Source organism: Salmo salar, chromosome 24 (genome assembly GCF_965601325.2).
Source record: "Salmo salar chromosome 24, fSalSal1, whole genome shotgun sequence".
Lineage (NCBI taxonomy): Eukaryota > Metazoa > Chordata > Actinopteri > Salmoniformes > Salmonidae > Salmo > Salmo salar.
In genome coordinates, this window is record NC_138314.1 from 31,486,938 (window position 1) to 31,508,758 (window position 21,821).

At 43.6% G+C, this 21,821-nt stretch overlaps 2 protein-coding genes across 5 annotated transcripts; one reads left to right on the top strand and one right to left on the bottom strand.

The window, feature by feature from the left end:
• Positions 1-1,177: 1,177 nt before the first annotated feature.
• On the top strand, positions 1,178-10,934 carry golm1 (golgi membrane protein 1). 3 transcript variants are annotated; one of them, XM_045706571.2, is made up of 11 exons: positions 1,178-1,526; positions 4,459-4,593; positions 5,000-5,176; positions 6,089-6,143; positions 6,288-6,390; positions 6,540-6,657; positions 8,624-8,822; positions 9,073-9,240; positions 9,487-9,690; positions 9,991-10,101; positions 10,159-10,934. In XM_045706571.2, exons 2-10 carry the CDS (start codon positions 4,465-4,467, stop codon positions 10,098-10,100), a joined length of 1,263 nt encoding a protein of 420 aa, XP_045562527.2. In that variant the 5' UTR covers positions 1,178-1,526; positions 4,459-4,464; the 3' UTR covers position 10,101; positions 10,159-10,934. The 3 variants fall into 3 exon arrangements, with proteins under 3 accessions (XP_045562527.2, XP_014027516.3, NP_001133680.1); XM_014172041.3 differs by having other exon boundaries at positions 1,181-1,526; positions 4,427-4,593; positions 9,991-10,934; NM_001140208.1 differs by having other exon boundaries at positions 1,388-1,526; positions 9,991-10,934.
• On the bottom strand, positions 10,864-20,615 carry naa35 (N-alpha-acetyltransferase 35, NatC auxiliary subunit). 2 transcript variants are annotated; one of them, XM_014172174.3, is made up of 23 exons: positions 20,488-20,615; positions 19,751-19,879; positions 19,158-19,191; positions 18,881-18,995; positions 18,641-18,715; positions 18,367-18,534; positions 16,531-16,597; positions 16,373-16,416; positions 16,080-16,130; positions 14,465-14,548; positions 14,155-14,269; positions 13,833-14,011; positions 13,630-13,689; positions 13,442-13,548; positions 13,141-13,207; positions 12,821-12,919; positions 12,500-12,678; positions 12,255-12,400; positions 12,078-12,145; positions 11,811-11,951; positions 11,535-11,657; positions 11,347-11,427; positions 10,864-11,260 (listed from the first exon to the last, which is right to left on the bottom strand). In XM_014172174.3, the coding sequence occupies exons 2-23, from the start codon at positions 19,869-19,871 to the stop codon at positions 11,201-11,203; spliced, it is 2,184 nt and encodes a 727-aa protein (XP_014027649.1). In that variant the 5' UTR covers positions 19,872-19,879; positions 20,488-20,615; the 3' UTR covers positions 10,864-11,200. The 2 variants fall into 2 exon arrangements, with proteins under 2 accessions (XP_014027649.1, XP_014027648.1); XM_014172173.3 differs by having other exon boundaries at positions 18,881-18,998.
• Between the last annotated feature and the right edge of the window lie 1,206 nt (positions 20,616-21,821).

Below are 21,821 nucleotides of genomic sequence, written 5' to 3' on the forward strand. Positions count from 1 at the left end.
TAACACTTAGGTGTGATTTGACCCTATTGGTCAAAATGTTCCCTTCAGTCTCTCTCCACATGTTGAACACAATGTACCTGTGTTCTTTCTGCAGGTGTATTTATTGCATTATACACAAGTGGTGCTGGTTTTACTGTCTTGTTGAGGGTGGCAGAGCAAATCGTGTAGGCCCTGGAACAATTTTGATTACATTGGAAGCTGACCGTCTACCTTGACTTTGTTGTGGTGACGGTGTCCATTCTATATTACCATCTTTAGACTTCCATGTCCTCTCGTCTCTGGATGATGGTTGTTGCATGCGCTCTCATCTGATGGAGGGGATGGTATGGCAGACTCCCCTGAATCCTCTTCACCAAAGAAAAATGCACAATCTGGATCATCAACAGCATTGTCCTCTATCTCTGAAATGTCCTCTGTCTCTGAAACCTCTTCTATTTTACTGTCACAGTCCAGAATTTGTGATTAGGCTTCATTCACTGAAAATCTTTTGGAGCTCATTTTTGAGTGTCTGTGTCAGAGATCGCGCAAAGAAAGAGAAGCTTGGGAAAGCTCCTTTTCACCCAAACATAATTGTAAAAACAAATTACATCAAAGACACTTGTTTAATTTGGACCTGTGGAAATATCTATACAGATGAAAGCCTCCGGGTCAAAATGACCCACAACATGTTTGTATACAAAATCTACACAGACTTTCCACAACACATCAGTGTGTCTACATTTTGAAGTTAGGCTCATGACTTTAAATGAGGAAAACTCATTTAATTCCATGGAGAAAAAGAGACAACTTGTATTTTAGACAACTCAAAAGTGGAAATGGGTAAAATTGACCCGCAACATAATAGGAGGGTTAAGGTATCTTTCCTTATACTCAAGTATGACAATTGGGTACTTTTTCTTCCACTGCTATCAATTTCTATGGTTTAGCGCAGTAGTGCGAAAAGGGCGTCCTTGATTAGAGGGGAAAAATGAAAACCAGAAGTGTAAGTCTCCTCAAAATGTCTGGGAGGAAAAGTAAAAAAATTTATTCAAAAAAAGATTGTACTAAAGGTACAGTTGATAAAGTATGTCCTTTCAATTTGGCATCCATGCCATTTTCTTGTTTTGTTTGTCTCTAACGTGGTTGTATACACATTCCATGGGACTACTACTTGCAGAGAAGGGCTGATACAGCTTCCAAAGATGGCTGCCTGCTACTTTTAGCAGGATCGGTGGTATCCGGGATATTGGGTACGTACCCACTCTGAGGTTACCCAATTAAAGTAGGTTGTGGACGTCCCAAGGAAATCGAATAGCACTAACCCTTGTTGCAGTGTTGGCATCACTAGACTCCACTTCCGCGTTTTCAAGCAAGCCAGCTAAACATCACAGCTTCCGCCCCCTCCCAACGAGAATGGAAATCAGACTGAAACAGTGCTGAATATTAATTGAACTAGCTATGTAAAGAGTCTCGTAGCTAGCTTATAAAGTGGACGGACCATTCACTGTCAAAACATATCCTTGCTTAAACAGTGAAGCAGCTTTCAGGTAAGATTTGTCAACAACTAGCTACGCTAGCTAGCCTAAACTGTTGTTAGCTAGCATAAAGGTTGGCTACTGTACATGAATCAGAGGCACATAGGTATTTATCAGAGGCAGACTCAGATGTTGATGACCTGAGATTTGCTCTGTGTTACCCTCACTTTTCAGAATACATTTCACTGATTCAAAATATCATAGTTAGCTAAGCTAAAGTTGTAACCATATCCAGATATTATATTCTAGCTATCTACTAACGTCGTTAACTAGGCTACATCATGCTAACGTTTGCCGTTTTAGCCACATAACTAGGTAACTAATTTGTCTGTTCTGCCAACTATTCAAAAATAGTTTTTTTTTTATCATGTCCGATCACTGTTTTCTAATTACTTTAAACAAATCAGATTAATCTGACCTAATTAGCGACCAATACATTAGGCCACACAATAACCCATATCGTTGAGTTTAATCAGCTACTGTTAAAGGCGCTTAGCCTCGTACGAACCATCCTGACTTCGCGGATACCTTGACGCGAAACAATGTGAGGTCGCGAGATCAGGATGGTTCGTACGAGGTTATGAGTCTCTTACTCGCGCTAGCTTGAACTGGTTGTTTTACTGTCCTTGTAGTATGTACACTGAACAAAAATATAAACGCAACATGCAACAATTTCACAGCTCATATAAGGAAATCAGTCAATTTAAATAAATTAATTAGGCCCTAATCTACGTATTTCACATGACTGGGAATACAGATCTGCATAGGTTGGTCACAGATACCTTTTTAAAAGTAGGGTCGTGGATGAGAAAACCAGTCAGTATCTGTTGTGACCACTATTTGCCTCATGGAGCGCAACACATCTCCTTCACATAGAGTTGATCAGGCTGTTGATTGTGGCCTGTGAAACGTTGTTCCACTTATCTTCAATGGTTGTGCGAAGTGGCTGGATATTGGCAGGAACTGGAACACACTGTCGAACACGTCGATCCAGAGCATCCCTAACATGCTCAATAGGTGAGATGTCTGGTGAGTATGCAGCCAATGGAAGACATTTTCAGCTTCCAGGAATTGTGTACAGATCCTTGTGACATGGGGCATGTCATTTCATGCTGAAACAACATGAGGTGATCTCGGCAGATGAATGGCACGACAGCCTCAGGATTTCGTCACAGTATCTCTGTGCATTCAAATCGCCATCAATAAAATGCAATTGTGTTCATTATCCGTAGCTCATGGCTCCCCATACCATAACCCCACCGCCACTATGGGGCACTCGGTTCACAACGTTGACATCAGCAACCTGCTCGCCCACACGACGCCAGAGTGCCATCTGCCCGGTACAGCTGAAACCGGGATTCATCTGTAAAGAGCACACTTCTCCAGCGTCCCAGTGAGCACTTGCCCACTGAAGTCAGTTACGACACCGAAATGCAGTCAGGTCAAGACTCTGGTGAGGACTACGAGCATGATGATGAACTTCCCTGAAACGGTTTCAGAATTTATTCGGTTGGTCAAACCCACTGTTTCATCAGCTGTCCGGGTGGCTGTTCTCAGATTATCCCGCAGGTGAAGAAGCCGGATGTGGAGGTCCTGGGCTGTTGTGGTTACACGTGGTCTGCAGTTGTGAGGCCAGTTGGACATACTGCCAAATTCTCTAAATTTACATTGCAGGAGGCTTATGGTAAAGAAATTAAGATTAAATTCTCTGGCAACAGCTCTTGTGGACATTTTCAGTCAGCGTGCCAATTGCACGCTCCCTCAATTTGAGACATCTGTGGTATTGTTGTGACAAAACAGCACATTTTAGTGGCCTTTTAATGTCCCCAGCACAAGTTGCACCTGTGTAATGAAAATGCTGTTTAATCAGCCTTTTGATATGCCCCAGCTGTCAGTTGGATGGATTATCGTTGGTAAATGAGAAATGTTCACTAACAGTGATGTAAGCAAATTTGTGCAGTTTTAGAGATTAACTTTTTGTGCATATGGGACATTTCTGAAATGTTTTATTTCAGCTCATGAAACATGGAACCATCACTTTACATGTTGCGTTTATATTAAGTATGGTGAGGTGGCTACTTTCTCCTGACATTACCGTGGTTTGAGCAAGCCCCATTAGCAGTATTGTTAGCTAGCTAATCGGATAGCTATCATTACCTATGTAGATATGGTTTGACAGAGGTAGGTAATTTGTTAATCGTGAAGCATGATTCATGATTTGCATGCTCTTCCAGTTGAGTTGGTTTCATGCAAGTAAGGTTAGAGTTAGTCTCTCTTGTCTTGCATTATCAGCTCCCTATAATCCCAGATACTAACAATGGTGATCTTGACAATAAAGCTGTTCCTGTACCAGTTATTTGCATTGACTAACTTGAGAGGCAGACACACAGTACAGACCTGAGCACAACACAGCTTATGACATGCAAGAAACCCGAAACCTTCTGCCAAGAACTCATGTAAAAAAGGTCTACCCAAACCTATTTCACAGCACACCCACCAAGGACTGTAGACACCCAGACTTAAAGGGATACTTCTGGATTTTGGCAATGAAGCCCCTTATCTAGTTTCCCAGAGACAGATGAACTCATGATAACATAAAAATTGTGTCTCTGCATCCAGTATGAAGGAAGTTAGAGGTAATTTTGCAAGTCAATGCTAACTAGCGTTAGCGCAATGACTGGAAGTCCATCGTGTATATACTAGCATGTTAGCAGTTACCATAGACTTTGTCATTGGTCTAACGCTAGTTAACAATTTCCTTCAAACTGCACGCAGAGACCTCCGAGTATATCTTGACTCTGGGGAAGTAGATAAAGGGCTTCATTGTCAAAATCCTCAAGTATCCCTTTAGCTTTTCACTGAACTGCATGACAGATTTTATGCCCTGTTGTCACTAGGGTTCTGTTTTTTAGGTGTTTAACCAATCACTCTCACTCGTCTTCAGGAGGCAATGGGGGGGTTGGGTAATGGTCGTCGAGGGGGGCGGTCTCCTCCTCTTATGATTGGTGCTCTGATCGCTTGTGTCCTCGTCCTGGGTTTCAACTACTGGGTGTCGAACTCACGGATCTTGGAGTTACAGGTGTGTGTGTGATCTTTAATCAAATATATTTATAACTAAACCAAGATAGTTAATCGGTGTTGTTTACAGTGGGGGGTGTAACTAATGGCTGGAGTTAGGGTTTAGGTTTAGAGAAGGGCATAAACTAATCCCAGGGTTACAGTCTGTGTTTTTGAAGTGTATTGGAAACAAGGCCGAGCCTGTTGGAGAAGTTGTATGGAGAAAGGCAAGCTGTTTAGATGAATGAATATGGTAAGCTGAAGTATGTGATTTGAACAAGGGCCATGTCACAGAGAGCAGAATGAGTGAGCTAATTTTGTAACGCTTTTTAAGTGTTTAAAGAACAGGGTTTGATTCTCCAAGCCTTTGTTTTGAATGATGCTACTCTGACCCTGTGACACCCTGTGTGTGCTGTGGTGGCGGGCAGACAAAGCTGTACGAGTTGGAGGCGCAGATGCGTCGGGCGGCGTCAGAGCGTGGTGCAGTGGAGGTGAAGAAGAACGAGTTCCAAGAAGAGATTCAGCGGCTGAAAGAGGAGAGCAGCCGCATGCAGAGCCTGAACAAGAGGCTGGAGGGAGTCCACAACACCTGTAGCCAGGAAAAGGTAGTTTACTGTACTGGAGTGTACTCACCTGAGCACTGCATCATAGATGGACGCATAATACACACCTGAGCACAACACCACTTCTAACTTGCACACACACAGTTGTTCATCAACACGCAACCCTCAGGACAACGCAACATGTAAAGTGTGACCAACACATTTGTATATTCTAAACGTCATTGAATTACTGCTAGGGATTTTTCTGCCATTGAAAAGTCTAAACGGTGTAATAAAAGAATGATACATTTTCAGGCTGGAAAAACACTGTAAACTTAAATGACTTAAACCAGAGATGAAATATGTAGAAAAGATAACTTACCTATATATTTTTCTAATATTAATCTTTGAGATTTTACAATCACCTAAATAAAAGTTAGACTGGGAGAATTGAAAATTCCAAAAAAGGAATTTAGCAGTATTGATTTTATGTTTGCGTAAAAGAACACCGCATTAGCCAGGGTGAATTGCAGGACATTTGCTTTAAAACGGCAACAGTTTCTCTCAGCTCCATGGCAAAATGTGTAGAATTGCAGGAAATTCACTTTGTAGTTTTGAACGTTCCTCTCAGCTCCATGTAGAAATTAGTAGAATTGCAGGAAATTGGCTTGATAATGTAAAAAAAAAAAATGGGGCCTCTAAAATTAGTACTATCAGTTTCTTTGTGATCAAGGATTGTACTGAGTTGCCCATACTGTATACGCCACCTTGCTGGTAGCCAGTCCTGAGTTTCCCTCACTCAGATAGGTACACTGACCTACAGATGAAGGAACCTATTGTTTATGGAGTGTGTTTGTGTGAATTCCCAGTAAAGGTGTGGTACCATGGCAGCATGGAAAGGGAATTGTGACCATCTGAGTACCTACTGGGTTCACACACACAGATAAAAAAAAAGAGTCGTCTGTTTTCCTTTAGGCAAGCCAACTGATAAATATATCGTCCAGCACCAAAGCAATACAGGACCTGAAAAGTAAGACACTTTTTTTTGTGCTTCTGCCTACCTGTCTCTTTTCTGTCTTCAGTGTTGTGAAATCTCAGTCTCTTAATATCCACCAAAGTTTATTTTTTTATCCCCAGTCAGGACTTAATACTACCTGTGAATTTGTCTCTGCAGGTCAGTTAAATGAGCTAAATGAGGACCTGGGTAAAGTTCAGAAAGAATTCCAGAGTTGCCAAGGCAATCTGAACACCCTGAACAAAAAACTCACCTATGACATGTAAGGCCCTCTATTATACACAGTCCAGCCATTTATGGAGCGTGTATGACAGATAATCATGCATCACACTTTTACGGTCTTATGTGACCTTGTCAGAGGTAATTTATCAAATCTTAATGTGCAAGTAATAACATGTGGTGTTTGTGTAGGACTCAGTGTAACACTCAGATACTAGCACAGAGGGAGGACTGTGCTGAAATGGTGGCTGCAGCCAAGCAGGAAGTTCAAAAGAAACTGGAGATGAAGAACCCAGCAGTGTCCTCCCAGGTAAACCGGTAACCATGTTCAACGCTCACATCAACTAGATTTAGCTGTGGGACAAGGTTTTTCTTGAGCGGATGGTTGGAACACAATAGTTTGTAGACTGCAAATTGACCGCAAGAAGCCCAAACAGATCATATTTGACAAAATATATTTCACGTCTATCTATTACGCGTGGGAATACTTGAACAAAATTAAAATCAATTGGTGCTATAACAAAAATGTTTTGCTCAACTTGAGGGGCCAAATAAAATAATTTTGCCAGTTGGAGAACCCTGTTGTAGACCTTACCTATCCCCCATTTAACTGGCTCACTCATTAAGTACATCCAGGGATTTGACTCACAATCAGAACATTACCCGACATGACCCTGAACAGTGGCTGCCTGGCAAAAGTCCCAACACAATTTCCATAATCTGACATACTGAGTTTAGTTCTTTGTATCGATACACCACTGTTAAGACCCTCATGCAGTATAGCTTGGCTGACCTGTGTGTGTGCACACAGTGGTGAGAAAAGGTATGTGAACCCTTTGGAATTACCTGGATTTCTGCATGAATTGGTCATGATCTGCTCTTCATCTAAGTCACAACGATAGACAAACACAGTCTGCTTAAACTAATAACACAAACAATTATACATTTTAATTGAACACACCGTGTAAACATTCACAGTGCAGGGTGGAAAAAGTATGTGAACCCTTGGATTTAATAACTGGTTGACCCTCCTTTGGCAGCAATAACCTCAACCAAATGTTTTCTATAGTTGCGGATCAGACCTGCACAACGGTCAGGAGGAATTTTGGACCATTCCTCTTTACAAAACTGTTTCAGTTCAGCAATATTCTTGGGATGTCTGGGGTGAACTGCTCTCGATGTCATGCTACAGTCAGGAATCTGACTGGGCCACTCCAGAAGGCATATTTTCTTCTGTTGAAGCCATTCTGTGATTGATTTACTTCTGTGTTTTGGGCCATTGCATCACCCAACTTCTGAGCTTCAATTGTTGGGTGGATAGCCTTTCATTCTCCTGCAAAATGTCTTGATAAACTTGTGAATTCATTTTTCCATCAACGACAGCAAGCTGTCCAGGCCCTGAGGCAGCCCCAAACCATGATGCTCCCTCCACCATACTTTACAGTTGGGATGAGGTTTTGATGTTGGTGCTTTGCCTTCTTTTCTCCACATAGTGTTGTGTGTTCCTTCCAAACAACTCAACTTTAGTTCCACAGAATATTTTGCCAGTAGCGCTGGGAACATCCAGGTGCTTTTTTAGAAATTTCAGACGTGCAGCCATGTTGTTTTTGGACAGCGGTGACTTCTTCCGTGGTGTCCTCCCATGAACACCATTCTTGTTTAGTCTTATGTATCGTAGACTCATCGAGATGTTAGCATGGGCCAGAGATTTCCGTAAGTCTTTAGCTGACACTCTAGGATTCTTCTTAACCTCATTGAGCATTCTGCGCTGTGCTCTTACATCTTTGCAGGACGGCCACTCCTAGGGAGAGGAGCAACAGTGCTGAACTTTTATAGGCAATTCGTCTTACCGTGGACTGATTAACCTCAAGGTGTTTAGAGATACTTTTGTAACCCTTTCCAACATTATGCAAGTCAATAAATCTTAATCTTAGGTGTTCTGAGATCTTTTGTTCAAGGCATGGTTAGCTGACTCCTGATTCAAATTTTATTGGTTTAGCAGATGTTATTGCGGGTGTAGCGACATGTTTGTGCTTCTAGTTCCCGACAGTGCAGCAATTTTCTTTTGGAGGAGTCATTAGCCTAGGGGTTCACATACTTTTTCCAACCTACACTGTGAATGTTTAAATTATGTATTCAATATAGACAAGAAAAATGCAATTTGTCTTATGACTTAATACATTTTCTTGCCACTGTCATTAGTGGTTTTGTTTGGTAAATAAAAAATACACAAGATGGTATGAAATTGGATACAAATGACTGTATTTTCCCTGCAGACAAATGCCGCACCCACACAGAAAATTGGCTCCACTGAGGTGGGCGTGTCAGATAAAGAGGGGCCTGGGAAGGCAGGGCTGGATGACACTAAGACCACTCCTGTCCACGGCCACACCCCTGAACCATCAGCGGCCAAAGGTCCTGCAGTGGACCTCAAAACCTCAGAGCTGGAGACCAATGAGATCGCAGTAGACAAAGGTACAGGACAAGATGGCTGCTCTCATTGAGAGTGGAAGGATCTGGGCCAATAAGACAATTTCATACCAGCTCTCCCACTTCCTTATCAACTCATCTTTGACATGACATTACATACACACCATTTATACCACAGTCATATTCACCATTACCCCTTAGGCAAGTACAACACGTCTTGAATTGGTAGTTTTGTTTCTGAGAGGCTGACATGTGTATGTTGTCTGATACGAACTGGATGCTGCCCTTTGTCTAGCTCTCGACACTCCTGCGCTATCCCCTAAAGAGTCCCTGCCCTCCGCTGATGCTAAGGGGGACCAACCGGGGCCTGTAGAGGGGGCCAGTAAGCCCCAGAAAAATAACCTGTCCGAGGACACGGAGCTGGAGGTGATGGACACACACGGAGGAGAGCCTCAGATAGAGGGTATGACTCGCACAGCCTCAACCCTGCACCCACCATCTCAGAAACTGTACAACCTCCTCCATACCAGACGTTCCACAAGTCCAGGGAGGATAAGCCAGTTTGTTCCGTCATAATCATAAAATAGTATACTTTGTGTGAAAGTATCTAAAATGGGAAATAGTGAAACCTAGTATTGCCAAGGTTTTTGCCTTTACAGAGTCAAAGATGTGAGAAATGTAAACGGACGGCAATCTTTTTCCCCTCCAGATGCCGACCCTGGTGCTGATGACATTCAGCTTAGTCCTGATGCCGACCCTGGTGCTGATGACATTCAGCTTAGCCAGTGGAAGGAAGAAGAGGCTCCTATTGGTCAGGAGAAGGTGGAGGATCCTGAGGAGGATTACGATGCAGACAAGCCGATAGTGGGCGGGGTCTACCCAGACCAACGGAACCAGATGGCTGAGAACATAGGTGGGTCACACTCGTATGGGGTGGGGGGGTCCTAACCATCCCACTCGGGTGGGGGGGTGGGTCCTAACCATCCCACTCGGGTGGGGGGGGGGGGGGGGGGTCCTAACCATCCCACTCGGGGGGGGGGGGTCCTAACATCCCACTCGGGTGGGGGTCCTAACCAAACTTCACATTTCTCTAGTAAAGGCTACTTATCGTAATGAACGATGTCAGCAAAATGCCTGCGATAAGTGATTGGTATAGTTGGTGTATCGTCCCAGCTCTAATGTATAGTAAAGATGCTGATGTGTTCACTCGTAGATAAGGAGGCTGAACGGGAAATGCAGGAAGAGCTGGCGGACTACAACGGAGACGACGAGAATGAAGGAGAGTTTGAGGCTGACAAACAGGCAGAGCTCGCTCAGTTCTGAGGTAACACATACACAGTCTGTTTTAGTGAGATAAATATCTAATTTTTGGTCTTGTTAGGTGGTTGGAGAAAGGTGGGAGCTAAGACCCTCCTCCATTCACAATCCACTACCGAACCAGGGAGGGACTACAGCTTCTCAACAGAACTGTTGTCAAGACTACAGTCTGTGTAAGACTTCTGCTCTTTCAGTGAAAGCATCTCACGGTTCGCCTTAATATACTTAAGTCTTCTGCAGTGAATGTATAAAAACAGACTTTGGATCTCAGAACTGCTATGTGAAATGATAGTTTGTATGTGATAACAACCCAGATCGTGCTGTTAGAGAACTGTACTCCGATTTACTCATCTAATCAGCAATTCTGATTCACTCTTTAGTCTTGATAATGACTTCATGTGCAGTTAGTTACACTTAGCAGTTCTTACAGTAGTTTCATAAACCAATAGAAAATGAGATGTCATGCTGTATGACAATGTGAATAATGTTTTTGTTTTAAAATTTGAAATGTTTGCAGGGATCATTCAACCCTGCATAGTCAAAGCTTGATGGTCATGTGTCCTGCACACCATAGAATAACTATTTTGTAACTTGTTGGTAAAAGTGGCCTCTGTGCATCCTTGGTGTACCAGGCAGACCCACTACTGTAAATGTTTCAGATACGATTTTCTTTTTTTTATAGCCGACTCAAATGGAAATGATGGTTGAACATGAGTTAGATTTTTTTTCTATTTAGATTGTTACAATGGATTTGTTGCTTACTGAACTGTTAAATAATCTTTTTTTTATTGAGGAAATGTAGCACAGAAGGATGACAAAATAAATCATTTTAATACCATAGTCAGACAAGTCTGTTTTTGGTATTGTGAAGGATGTAGTTCTTCTGTCCTTTGGGATGTCTGGTATTTGTAGTCCTTTGTGGGTCAGGACCAAAAAGACAATTGGGTAAAGGATGATCTTGTCCTGGTCAACCAACTTCAGACACTGTCTCCCTCTGTCCTATCATAGCGACCACAGTTACGCAGATGGAAAAAGCTGGTGTACGGAGACCGGGTCAGGGAGGTGGGTACTGGGTATGAGTTGTCATAGTAATGCAGGGCTCTGATTCAGATGATCTTGACCACAGGGAAGTACTTGTGAGTGGAGAAATCAAACTCCGGTAGTACCTAGAAATGGGGAGTACCATTTGATCACAATGTTTCAATTTCCCAATATATTTTGTAGTGTGTTTTGCTCCTTGCATTGTTGTTACCTTTGTCTCCTTCTTGTGCCCGCCGGCAAGTAGCTTCATGACCACAATGTTGGGTTTGGCCACTTTTAGAATGCGATTCACCTGCAACAATTAGCAACACACACACACACACAAAAAAAAAACACATTTAGACCCACAAACTTGAGGCACAACCTCTGTCACTATTAGGTATTAAAGAGCTTACTGACCTCTGGGTCAGGGCTGGGGACGTTCTCCAGGATCAGTTTGGCCTGCTGGAAATGTTTACTGGCCGCCATGTAGAGGTCAGCTGACTGAGGAGGAGGACTGTACTTCTTCAGATCAGACATCTCCTACAGACGACATAAACCGAGAGGCACAGGTCGTCTTTTTAATTTCCGCTGTAACATTTAATTCCTGAGATATTCTGTGCAGCATGTCTGCAATTTAAGTCAACCTGGAATGCACACAATCAGAGCTAGCAACGGTTAGTAACACTACAGTACCTTGAACTGGACGTAATGGACTGGCGGGGGAGTGACCACACTGTTGAAGGGGGCAAAGCGATGCTCGTAGCGCACCTGCTCGCTGTCCAACTCAAACTGCGGCTTCCGCACCTTTCCATCCATATCCAGGGCTATCATAGTCTGCACCAACAGACAGGAGTTCAGTGTGTGTGTGTGTGTAGTCTTGATAGAAAATGGGACTGCAACTGAGCCAGGACAGAGAACACGTAACATGTTTAGGACAAGTGTGTGTGTGTGTACACTTACCTTGTACATGCCAGCACACATGTTTTGGTAGGCTTGGCTCATGGTGATTTCTCTGCTGAGGGGGCGAGCTGCAGGCGAAAACACATCCTTATTGAGGAGCATGTTACGGATGGGTGGCAGCAGTGTAGTACCAGATGGATTAAATTCAATGTAAATAATGTATGATTTAATCCTGACCTCCTTGACCCTTCTTCTTCTTCTTGATTTTCTTGCTGCTGCGTCCTTTCTGCTGCTCCTCCAGGAGGCGCTCCTCAGCCATCTGAGAGCTGTCCGCCCGACTCAGAGTGGACATGAGCCATGCATACAGGAACTCTGACAGATACCTACACACCACCTCAGTCAAGCATACCTCAATCAAGTGAACACCGAACATATTTTCTTACAGCACAAATCGGTCAAGTGTACACATGGCACACGCTCACCAGTAGATGTAGTAGTACTCGTGCATGCTGTAGAGTTCCAGCTCGAAGCCGCTGAGCAGGTACTGGATCATGATGCGCAGGTTGTGGTAGAGGACCCAGGTGCCCAGGCAGGCCAGGTGCTGTCTCTGGGGCTCCAGCTTCATCAGCAGGCTGTGCAGCGCCGCGTCCACCTTCTCTGCCTGCAGGGGGCGCCCCCACACCACAGTCAACCACAGGAGAACAGCAACATACAGTCGAGCACGCCCACACACACATTAGATCATTTACATCGCTAAACAGCAATGCATACTCATACGGTCTCTCTCTCTCACACACACACACCTCATCCTGCAGTGTGGCAAACTCCTCCAGGATGTGGCCTAGTTTGTCTCTCTGCCGAGCGCGGTTGTGTCCGTGAATCTGGATGAGACTGCAAAAGGGCTGCAGGGAAACAGTCCAGGGTTGTTTTACTCCATTGTTTGGAAACAATATTATGTTGATATTAAGGACTGTCAGAGCCACAGCTTCATCTATGCATGAGTGGTTACATTTCCCCTTATGCTAACCAAGTGGAGGGGATGCCATTTGGGCTGGAAAAAACAAATGAAGGATTGTGGCATTAATATAGAGAAGATGTATTGGAACGCAGCCAGTTGACTTACCCTCGAGCAGTGTGCGACAAAGGAATCAATGTAGTCCTTGGCCTGGTGGTTATTATACAGGCAGCACCTGCAGAGGCAGCACATGGATCAGTCAGTTCCAAAGACAGAGGTAGAGGTAGAGCTTGAACTCGAATACCTCAGAAATGCATCCTTATTTCCTTGAGATATTTGAACGCAAGATTGCCACCATATTACAAATACCAATTCAGATCTCTAACGACTTCTAGGAAGGAAGGATGCATTTCTAAAGCATTTGAAGGTAGGGCCATAGAAAGAAGCACTCCAATCTTCTATGACTTACTTTGAGGAGAGCACTGGTGGGCTGACAAAGTACCTCAGAGCATCTTTGATCATGTCCTGCATTGGTTGGGTCCCAAACACTTTCTTATTATCGATCAGAAACGTTGTCTAGAGACAGGGAGAGGATTCATCAGAACTGGATCAGAGAATTGTCCAGATGCACCAATCATGAGGGAGAATGTTCCTTACCTGCAGCAGAGACCTGGAGAGGACACAGGGGGACTGCTCACTGAACTCACAGAAAAAGTCCTGGAAGAATATTTAAACGACATTACTACAACCTTTAACAAATGGTCGAACAGGCAAACCATTATACAAGTATTGTCAGAATGTAATATTGAAGTACAATAGTATTGTCAAAATTATTCTTGTAGTATTTACAGATGTAGTACCAGAATTCCATGTAGGTTAGTTGTGTTGATGACCTCGCACACGGTCTTAATGCGGTCGATGAGCTTGCTGAAGTAGTTGACCATCTCCTCCCTTTTGATGATCTTGGCGTAGCGGGGGAAGGTGGGGGGCAGCAGTCTCTGGTTCACAAGTGGTTCAAACCCCATCATGATTGGGTGATCTGGAACGCAGGGGGAGGTCAGGGTTCACAACTGTGACTGGTTCATTTGCAGTTAGAGTTTTTCTAAGTGAGTGTAGAATTCATTTTATGGTAGTGAGTGACACATTGGGCCTTGGTGCCATTGTGGAGTGTGTGGGTGTTACCTCCTTTAGTAGTATCGTTCTGGGACTGAATGCCATGTTCGATGCTGGAGCGGAGGGCTGGGAGGAGATCTGCCGCCTGCTGCATGAGTTTCTGAGCTTCACTCACTGAGCTGGTCTGACAGAGCCAACATGACCAATAAAATAAATCAACCATTTGTTCCTTTTTTAGGAAAGCTAAGCTAAAAGTGTGTGGTGTGTTTCTACATCTGCATTGCTTGCTCTTTGGGGTTTAGGCTGGGTTTCTGTATAAGCACTTTGTGACATCTGTTGATGTAAAAAGGGCTTTATGAATACATTTTATTTGTGTTACCTCTTTTTTCGTGAAGGCGATCAGCGCTGTCAGTAGAAGGCGTGTGAACTTGATCCGACTGAAAAGTGCCAAACACTGCTGATGCTGAGAAAGGAGGCAGAGAAACAGGTTAACAACACAAGTCACTCACACACTATACAGTGTACAAAACATTAGAAACACCTGCTCATTCCATGACAGACTGACCAGGTGAATCCAGGTGAAAGCTATGATTCCTTATTGATGTCACCTATTAAATCAGTGTAGATGAAGGGGAGGTGACAGGTTAAAGAAATATTTTTAAGCCTTGAGATAATTGAGACATGGATTGTGTATGTGTGCCATTCAGAGGGTGAATGGGCAAGACAAAAGATTTAAGTGTCTTTGAACAGGGTATGGTAGTAGGTGCCAGGCACACCGGTTTGAGTTTATCAAGAATTGCAACGCTACTAAGTTTTTCATGCTCAACAGTTTCCTGTGTATCAAGAATGCTCCACCACCCACAGGACATCCAGCTAACTTGACAACTGTGGAAAGCATAGGAGTCAACAAGGCCAGCATCCCTGTGGAACGCTTTCGACACCTCGTAGAGTCCATGCCCCGACGAATTGTTAATATTAGGAAGGTGTTCCTAATGTTTTGTACTCTCAGTATCTTTGTAGGCACTAGGGACACAGATTTAGCTCTGTCGTAAAATGTCGATTTCGACCATCTAGAGACCTCTCCATTTTGGGGGATTGGTGCTTTATTTTTATTTTTTTACAGCTGCAAATTCCAGACTTGTCTCAATGAAAGGCTGCCTCATTCCCACGCTCTGGTGGACTGGCCAGGGCAGAAGGCAGGGGTAATAGATATTGCTAATCCCAAATGGACCCCTACACTGTAGCCTATGCACTCTGACAGAATTAGATGTAGAGATAAGGTTATAAGTTGTCCTCTGATAGGTTAGGAGGGAATCTCACCATATTGCTAACACCCATCAAATCCTCCATAGATCTCCACAAGTGCATAAGGTTTAGGGGTTGATTTGAGATTGGCCATAGATGCAGTAAAGAGGTCAAACCGTGGGGGATAGAAGGGGGATGCCGGATTGGCAAACATTCAACAAATCTAACAAAGTGGATAGATATGTCATATCCGTCCTGATTGATGTATTGCAACAGGTCCACAAAGTGGATACTAAAGTCAGATTTTGATATTTGGCTATTTTCGCTGCATAACATTTAGAAGTTGTTCCTTTTCAGGTTTAGAAGAAGTAATTGCTAAATGCTAACTCCCGTTCTTATAAGCTGATAGCATAGCTAGCATTCAGAAATCGGTGGTGGTAGACAAAGTACTTTTTAACTGTAATGCATTTGATTGGTGACGCTGACATGAACATGTATTGGGGTTGACATCCATACCAGCTTTATACTGAGATGTTTACCTCAACATAGTGTGGAATACACATAGGCTATTGTTTCTAAATGTAGGCACATTTTACTGGGGGGCAGTTAGGAGATTCAGGATCTTTCCCCCATGCATTTCTATTGTTTGGTTTGTGTTCCATTGACAGCTTTACCGCATCTATTGGATGGGAGAGATGATGGGATGGACTGGTTGATATAGTCAGAGACAGAGTGACTGATAGTCTTACCTCCAACTCTACCTCCGGGTCCCGCTGCTCACCCTGGCGACTGCGTGTGCTCTACAGGAGATGAAGGAGAGCGAGGAAGAGGAGAACGTGTGACGGACGAGCTGTGGAGTTACGTTAGTGGCACAGAGAGTTGTATACACTAGCGGCCATCTCAGCTAAGTATCAGATACATTATTTAGTCGTGTATTTCGTCACTCTGCCAGAGTCTAGTCGTGTTCAGTTGTTAGCTGTATTCGCACCGGTTGTGAGAGTTCACGTGTAAGTGGATGGTGAAGACAGTAGTATGCATGTACCTTAACTTTCCTCTGTAACTCATCCTCCACATCCTTTAGCATACCTGTTGGTGCCATTGACATGTATAAAGTTAACTTGGCACACACACACATCACTACATTATTATTTTATACCTGCAATGCCAAACATGGAAATTAAGCCACCATATGAAAATCACCTGTAACCCGCAGGTCTGTCACATTGTTGGCCATCTTGAAGCCGTACGTCATGGCCTGGAAATCTTCCTAGAGACAGGACATAGAACAGGATCTTAAATATTATACCTAGAACTAAACTAAGTGTTTCAGATCAGAAGACCTAGGAGGAATAGGGGACATACAGTGCATTCGGAAAGTATTCAGACCCCTTGACTTTTTCCACATTTTGTTAAGTTACATCCTTATTCTAAATTGATTAAATAAAACATTTTACTCAGCAATCTACACACAATACCCCATAATGACAAAGAGAAAACAGGTTAGACATTTTTACAAATGTATTACAAATAAGAAAACAGAAATACCTTATTTATTCAGACCCTTTGCTATGAGACTCGGAATTGAGCTCAAGTGCATCCTGTTTCCATTGATCATCCTTGATGTTTCCACTTGTGGTACATTAAACTGATTTGACATGATTTGGATAAGCACACTCCTGTCTATATAAGGTCCCACAGTTGACAGTGCATGTCAGAGCAAAAACCCACCATGAGGTCCGAGACACAGGTCTGGGGAAGGATACCAAAACATTTCTGCAGCATTGAAGCACCCCAACACAGTGGCCTCATCATTCTTAAATGGAACCAGTTTGGAACCACCAAGACTCTTCCTAGAGCTGGCCACACAGCCAAACTGAGCAATCGGGGAGAAGGGCCTTGGTCAGGGAGGTGAACACAATGGTCACTCTGACATAGCTCCAGAGTTCCTCTGTGGAGATGGGAGAACCTTCCAGTAGAACAACATTCTCAGCAGCACTCCACCAATCAGGCCTTTATGGCAGAGTGGCCAGTCGGAAGCCACTCCTCAGTAAAAGGCACATGTCAGCCCGCTTGGAGTTTGCCAAAAGGCACCTAAAGGATTCAGACCATGAGAAACAAGATTCTCTGGTCTGGTGAAACCAAGATTTAATTGGCAGCATCATGCTGTGGGGATGTTTTTCAGTGGCAGGGACTGGGAGACTAGTCAGGATCGAGGAAAAGATGAACAGAGCAAAGTACAGATAGATCCTTGATGAAAATCTGCTCCAGAGCACTAAGGACCTCAGACTGGGGCGAAGGGCCACCTTCCTGCTGGAAGGTGGACCTAAGCACACAGCCAAGACAATGCAAGAGTGGCTTCGGACAAGTCTTTGAATGTCCTTCAGTGGGCCAGCCAGAGCCTGGACTTGAACCCGATCATCTCTGGAGAGAACTGAAAATAGCTGTGCTGTGACAATCCCCATCCAACCAGGATCTACAGAGAAGAATGGGAGAAACTCCCCAAATACAGGTGTGCCAAGCTTGCAGCATCATACCCAAGAAGACTCGAGGCTGTAATCGCTGCCAAAGGTGCTTCAACAAAGTACTGAGTAAAGGGTCTGAATACTTATGTAAATGTGATTTCATATATATATATATATATATATATATATATATATATATATATATATATATATATATATATATATATATATATGCAAACATTTCTAAAAACCTGTTTTTGCTTTGTCATTATGGGGAATTGTGTGTAGATTGATTAGGAGGAAAAAACAATAATCTATTTTAGAATAAGGCTGTAACGTAACAAAATGTGGAAAAAGTCAAGGGGTCTGAATACTTTCCGAATGCACTGTAGTTTGACTGTGTCCCATAGACGGGACTATAGGAGGTATAGAGACAGTTTGTGTTAACCTGGTCCCAGATCTGTTGGTGGTGTCTTGCCAATTTCTTTGGCATGACAGAGTGTGTGAGTGAGAGAGAGAGAGAGAGAGTGTGAATGTGTTCCGTGCAAAACCCCAAAGAGACCAAACGGCTTACCTCCTCAAACACAGCGGCTTTGTTGACCTTCTCGCGGGCGATGTCGCACACCTTGAGGATGCCCAGAGTGAAGGCCTTGAGGGCGGGGTCCTCGATCAGGTCGGGGTTGTGGACGTACAGGCAGGTGAACACTGTCTGGGCTAGGGAGTGACCCTCCAGCCAGGTGATCTACACACACACAAACAACTTAAAAGTACTTACGTTTGTTTTGATTGGTAATTATTATGCATAGTGGGTTGATGCAGTTTGGTATTGATAAGGAAATACAACTTACCAAGCAGCAGAAACAGGTGTCCATGATCCCAATCAGCTCAGGAAGACTGAGGTCCCTCACTCTGATAGCACCATCCTAGAGAGAAAGAGAGGAGAGAAGAGAAGAGAGCGCAACGACAGAGAGGAAAAGAAGGAGAGGTGGGGGAGAGTCTTAATGGACTATAATGCACCTCACTAAAGGTTCAACATAAAACCAACATTTTCATTTCACAGTCTGAAACTCCAGGACTCAGAGCCATACCTTGACTGCCTGTTCAAAGTTGAGGACTTTCCTGTTGACCTGATTGCCAATCATCCCTGCGTCCATCTTGGGGTCCATCATCTCAATGGCAGACATAGCCTCGAACAGGCCAAACCTGCTGAAAACGCTGCCATTAAAAGACCTAAAGCTGTGTGTGTGTTGTCTAGTGATAGATAGATGCATGTATATTGCAGCACTTCAGTATTTCACTAACACAACACATTTGAATGAATGGCCCAGAGAAGTGTGAGAAACAAACAGAAACACTCATACTCACAACTTGTCATGGAGCAACTCCCCAAGGTTGAGCTCTGTAAATACAACACATGAGAAAACAAATACAAGAGTGCTCAGCCATCTGAACTATAGTGATAAAAACCAGAGCAGTATATTTGTGTTACAGTAGTACAGTGTATAACACCCGTATGTATGAAGAGGTACACAGGAACTCATCCTCAAACAGGAGTTTGACTAAGGTGTGAATCCTAAGTTCCACTTAAGTAAAATGTTTACTTAGTCTTGTGCTGTTGTCAATGGGGTCAGCAGGTCATGCTAACCTGTGCCATCCAGCTTGCATTTCAGACTGGTGGCACCACGTTCCCAGAGCTGAAATCACTGGGTCTACATTAAGAATGACTTTACTGTATTGGCCTTTCTTTTACTGGTTGTGCAGATTTACACCAATCTTTTGATGAGAAACCTGATTTACCAGGGAAGGCATTTCAGAACTGTCCAGCAAACAAATGAGAGGAACAAGTATCATAAGCCCCCGACACAATTCAAATCATCAGCACATACTGAAAAATGGTTTTAACGCATGTAACAGAACACACAGCCACACGCACACACACACACACACTGAGTTTGTACCTTTGCATGCCCCTTTAAATTCATGTGTAACGTCCACCCAGTTTGCATTGTTCCTCATCTTCTCTGGGACACCCAGTCCCCATCCTACATCGTCATCCTCTACTGATGACTTCATCACCATGGTTACAGCTGAAAGTAAAACCAGTAGGTTGTCAAATTCAAATAAGATAAAAATGTATAGAGCTATTGATGCAATGATATCAAATGTATAATTTTAATTTTACCCATGTGTTGAGACTATACAGTGTTCGCTGACATGTACGTTGTTCACAAACATCATTTGAGTAAAACAAGGTTATATGGGTTCTGATGGAGTACAACAGTTTAACTCTGTCACCGAGGGAGGGTCCAAGGGGAACTCAGCAGGCTATCATTTCTGCCAGTCTGAGCTGACTGTGAGGTCTGTGGATTCATTCAATACGATAACTAGCTAACCGCAATTTGTAATGAGGCACCAGAGTCTGCTGTCATTTCAAAAGCTTGCCAGTGTTAATAGCTAGTTATGCTAAATATCTTTGCTACGGTTCTTTGCTAGTTGGAGCATAATAAATCAGTCGAGCTGGCTAATATTGACGATACTGTACTAGTACTGTAGCTAGCTAACGTTAACAAGTTTGGTCTCTTTGCATCAACACAAATGTTTAATCATACATACTACGCAATTGCATAAAACATTTTGGCATATTTTGGGGACATTTGATGGGATCTTTGCGTTGTAAAATCACATAACTACATACCTTGCTAGCTGCTAGATAGTCGTCCGAGGGTCCTCCTCCTTCTTCGGTGGGGTTTATCGGCGGTTGGCATCCAACGTGATGGTGCATTACCGCCATCTACTGTACCGGAGTGTGAGACAGGGAACGGGAGAAACTACATCCTACCTGCCAGCCCCGTTGCTCTTCAAAAATATAACAACATATCTAATGATGTTCTACTCAAAATACTCTTTAAACCAATTTCCCGTATCCCCTTCTCTCTCATAGATCTCAGCCTCTGTTTTTCCCTCTGATACTGCCCACACTGTAGCAATACCAGCTCCACGGTCTCTGTTTCCTGGCAATCACTTTCCTGTTGGATGCTTTCCTATCACATTTAAGGTCTTATTCAACTGGCTGCTCCCACCCTTAATCTTGTAAAAATAGCCTCCTCTCTTCTGTCCCTTCCTGCCGTCCCCCCCTCCCCGACTTTCCTTTGTACTTGAAATAGATGCCTGCCCTTAGTATCCCTATTCCACTGCTCCTGACATCTTTACACCATCACTGTCCATATCAGGCTTTTTGCCCCTGCCTTGCTCGTTGAAACTACAACATCAACATCCCCACTACCAAGTGCTTGTTTAGCCAGTAAATCAACTGCCTTGTTCCCCTCCAACCCCATATGGGCTGGGACACAAGTAAATCTTATCTGTAACCCATCTGTCTAATCCTGCCATGGGTTTGTAGCACCTCATAAAGCAGGTCTTGTCTGCTACGTGAGCTGGACTGGAGACTCTAACACTGCACACAAATCAGAGCAAATGTCTGGCTTGACTTCCTCCACCCACTGCAAGGCCAACAGTATGGCCATCAGCTCTGACATATATTCAGCTAGATGATCTGTTATACATTTCCTGACTTCCACCCCACATTCCTGCACTACAAATGCTGACCCAGTACGTCCTGTTCTTGGATCTTTTGAACCATCTGTGTAAATGGCAACAACATCCTGATACGTCTGCATACTGTGTATCTTAAACAAATCAGATGGATCAACACCCTCCCTATCTTTCTGTAGTCTCTCCAACACTTCTAGATCAACTACTGGAGGCAGGAGTAGCCATGGTGGATTCACAGGAATAGCTACCATTGGACTAAACTCCCTTCCATACAGTCCCATCTCCTTCGCCTGGGTATTACCCACCCAAAGCTCGTGTTCTGTCTTTGCTCATGTTCCCAGTGTGCCTGTAAAATCCCTTTTGCAGGATGAGACACCCCATGTCCCTGTAAATTGACCCAATAATTCATTGCCTGCTGCTGTCTCCTAATCTGCAATGGCATATCCCCCATCTCCACCTGTAGTGTAGCCACTGGGG

Coding starts and splice junctions, on each gene's coding strand:
- golm1 (XM_045706571.2), top strand. CDS start 4,465: ATGGGGGGGTTGGGTAATGGTCGTCGAGGGGGGCGGTCTCCTCCTCTT. Junction 6,144..6,287: donor AGCAATACAGGACCTGAAAA/GTAAGACACTTT, acceptor TTGTCTCTGCAG/GTCAGTTAAATGAGCTAAAT. Junction 8,823..9,072: donor TGAGATCGCAGTAGACAAAG/GTACAGGACAAG, acceptor CCCTTTGTCTAG/CTCTCGACACTCCTGCGCTA.
- naa35 (XM_014172173.3), bottom strand. CDS start 19,871: ATGGTGATGAAGTCATCAGTAGAGGATGACGATGTAGGATGGGGACTG. Junction 11,952..12,077: donor TGTGTGCTGGCATGTACAAG/GTAAGTGTACAC, acceptor CTGTTGGTGCAG/ACTATGATAGCCCTGGATAT. Junction 11,658..11,810: donor TCCATTACGTCCAGTTCAAG/GTACTGTAGTGT, acceptor TGTCGTCTGTAG/GAGATGTCTGATCTGAAGAA.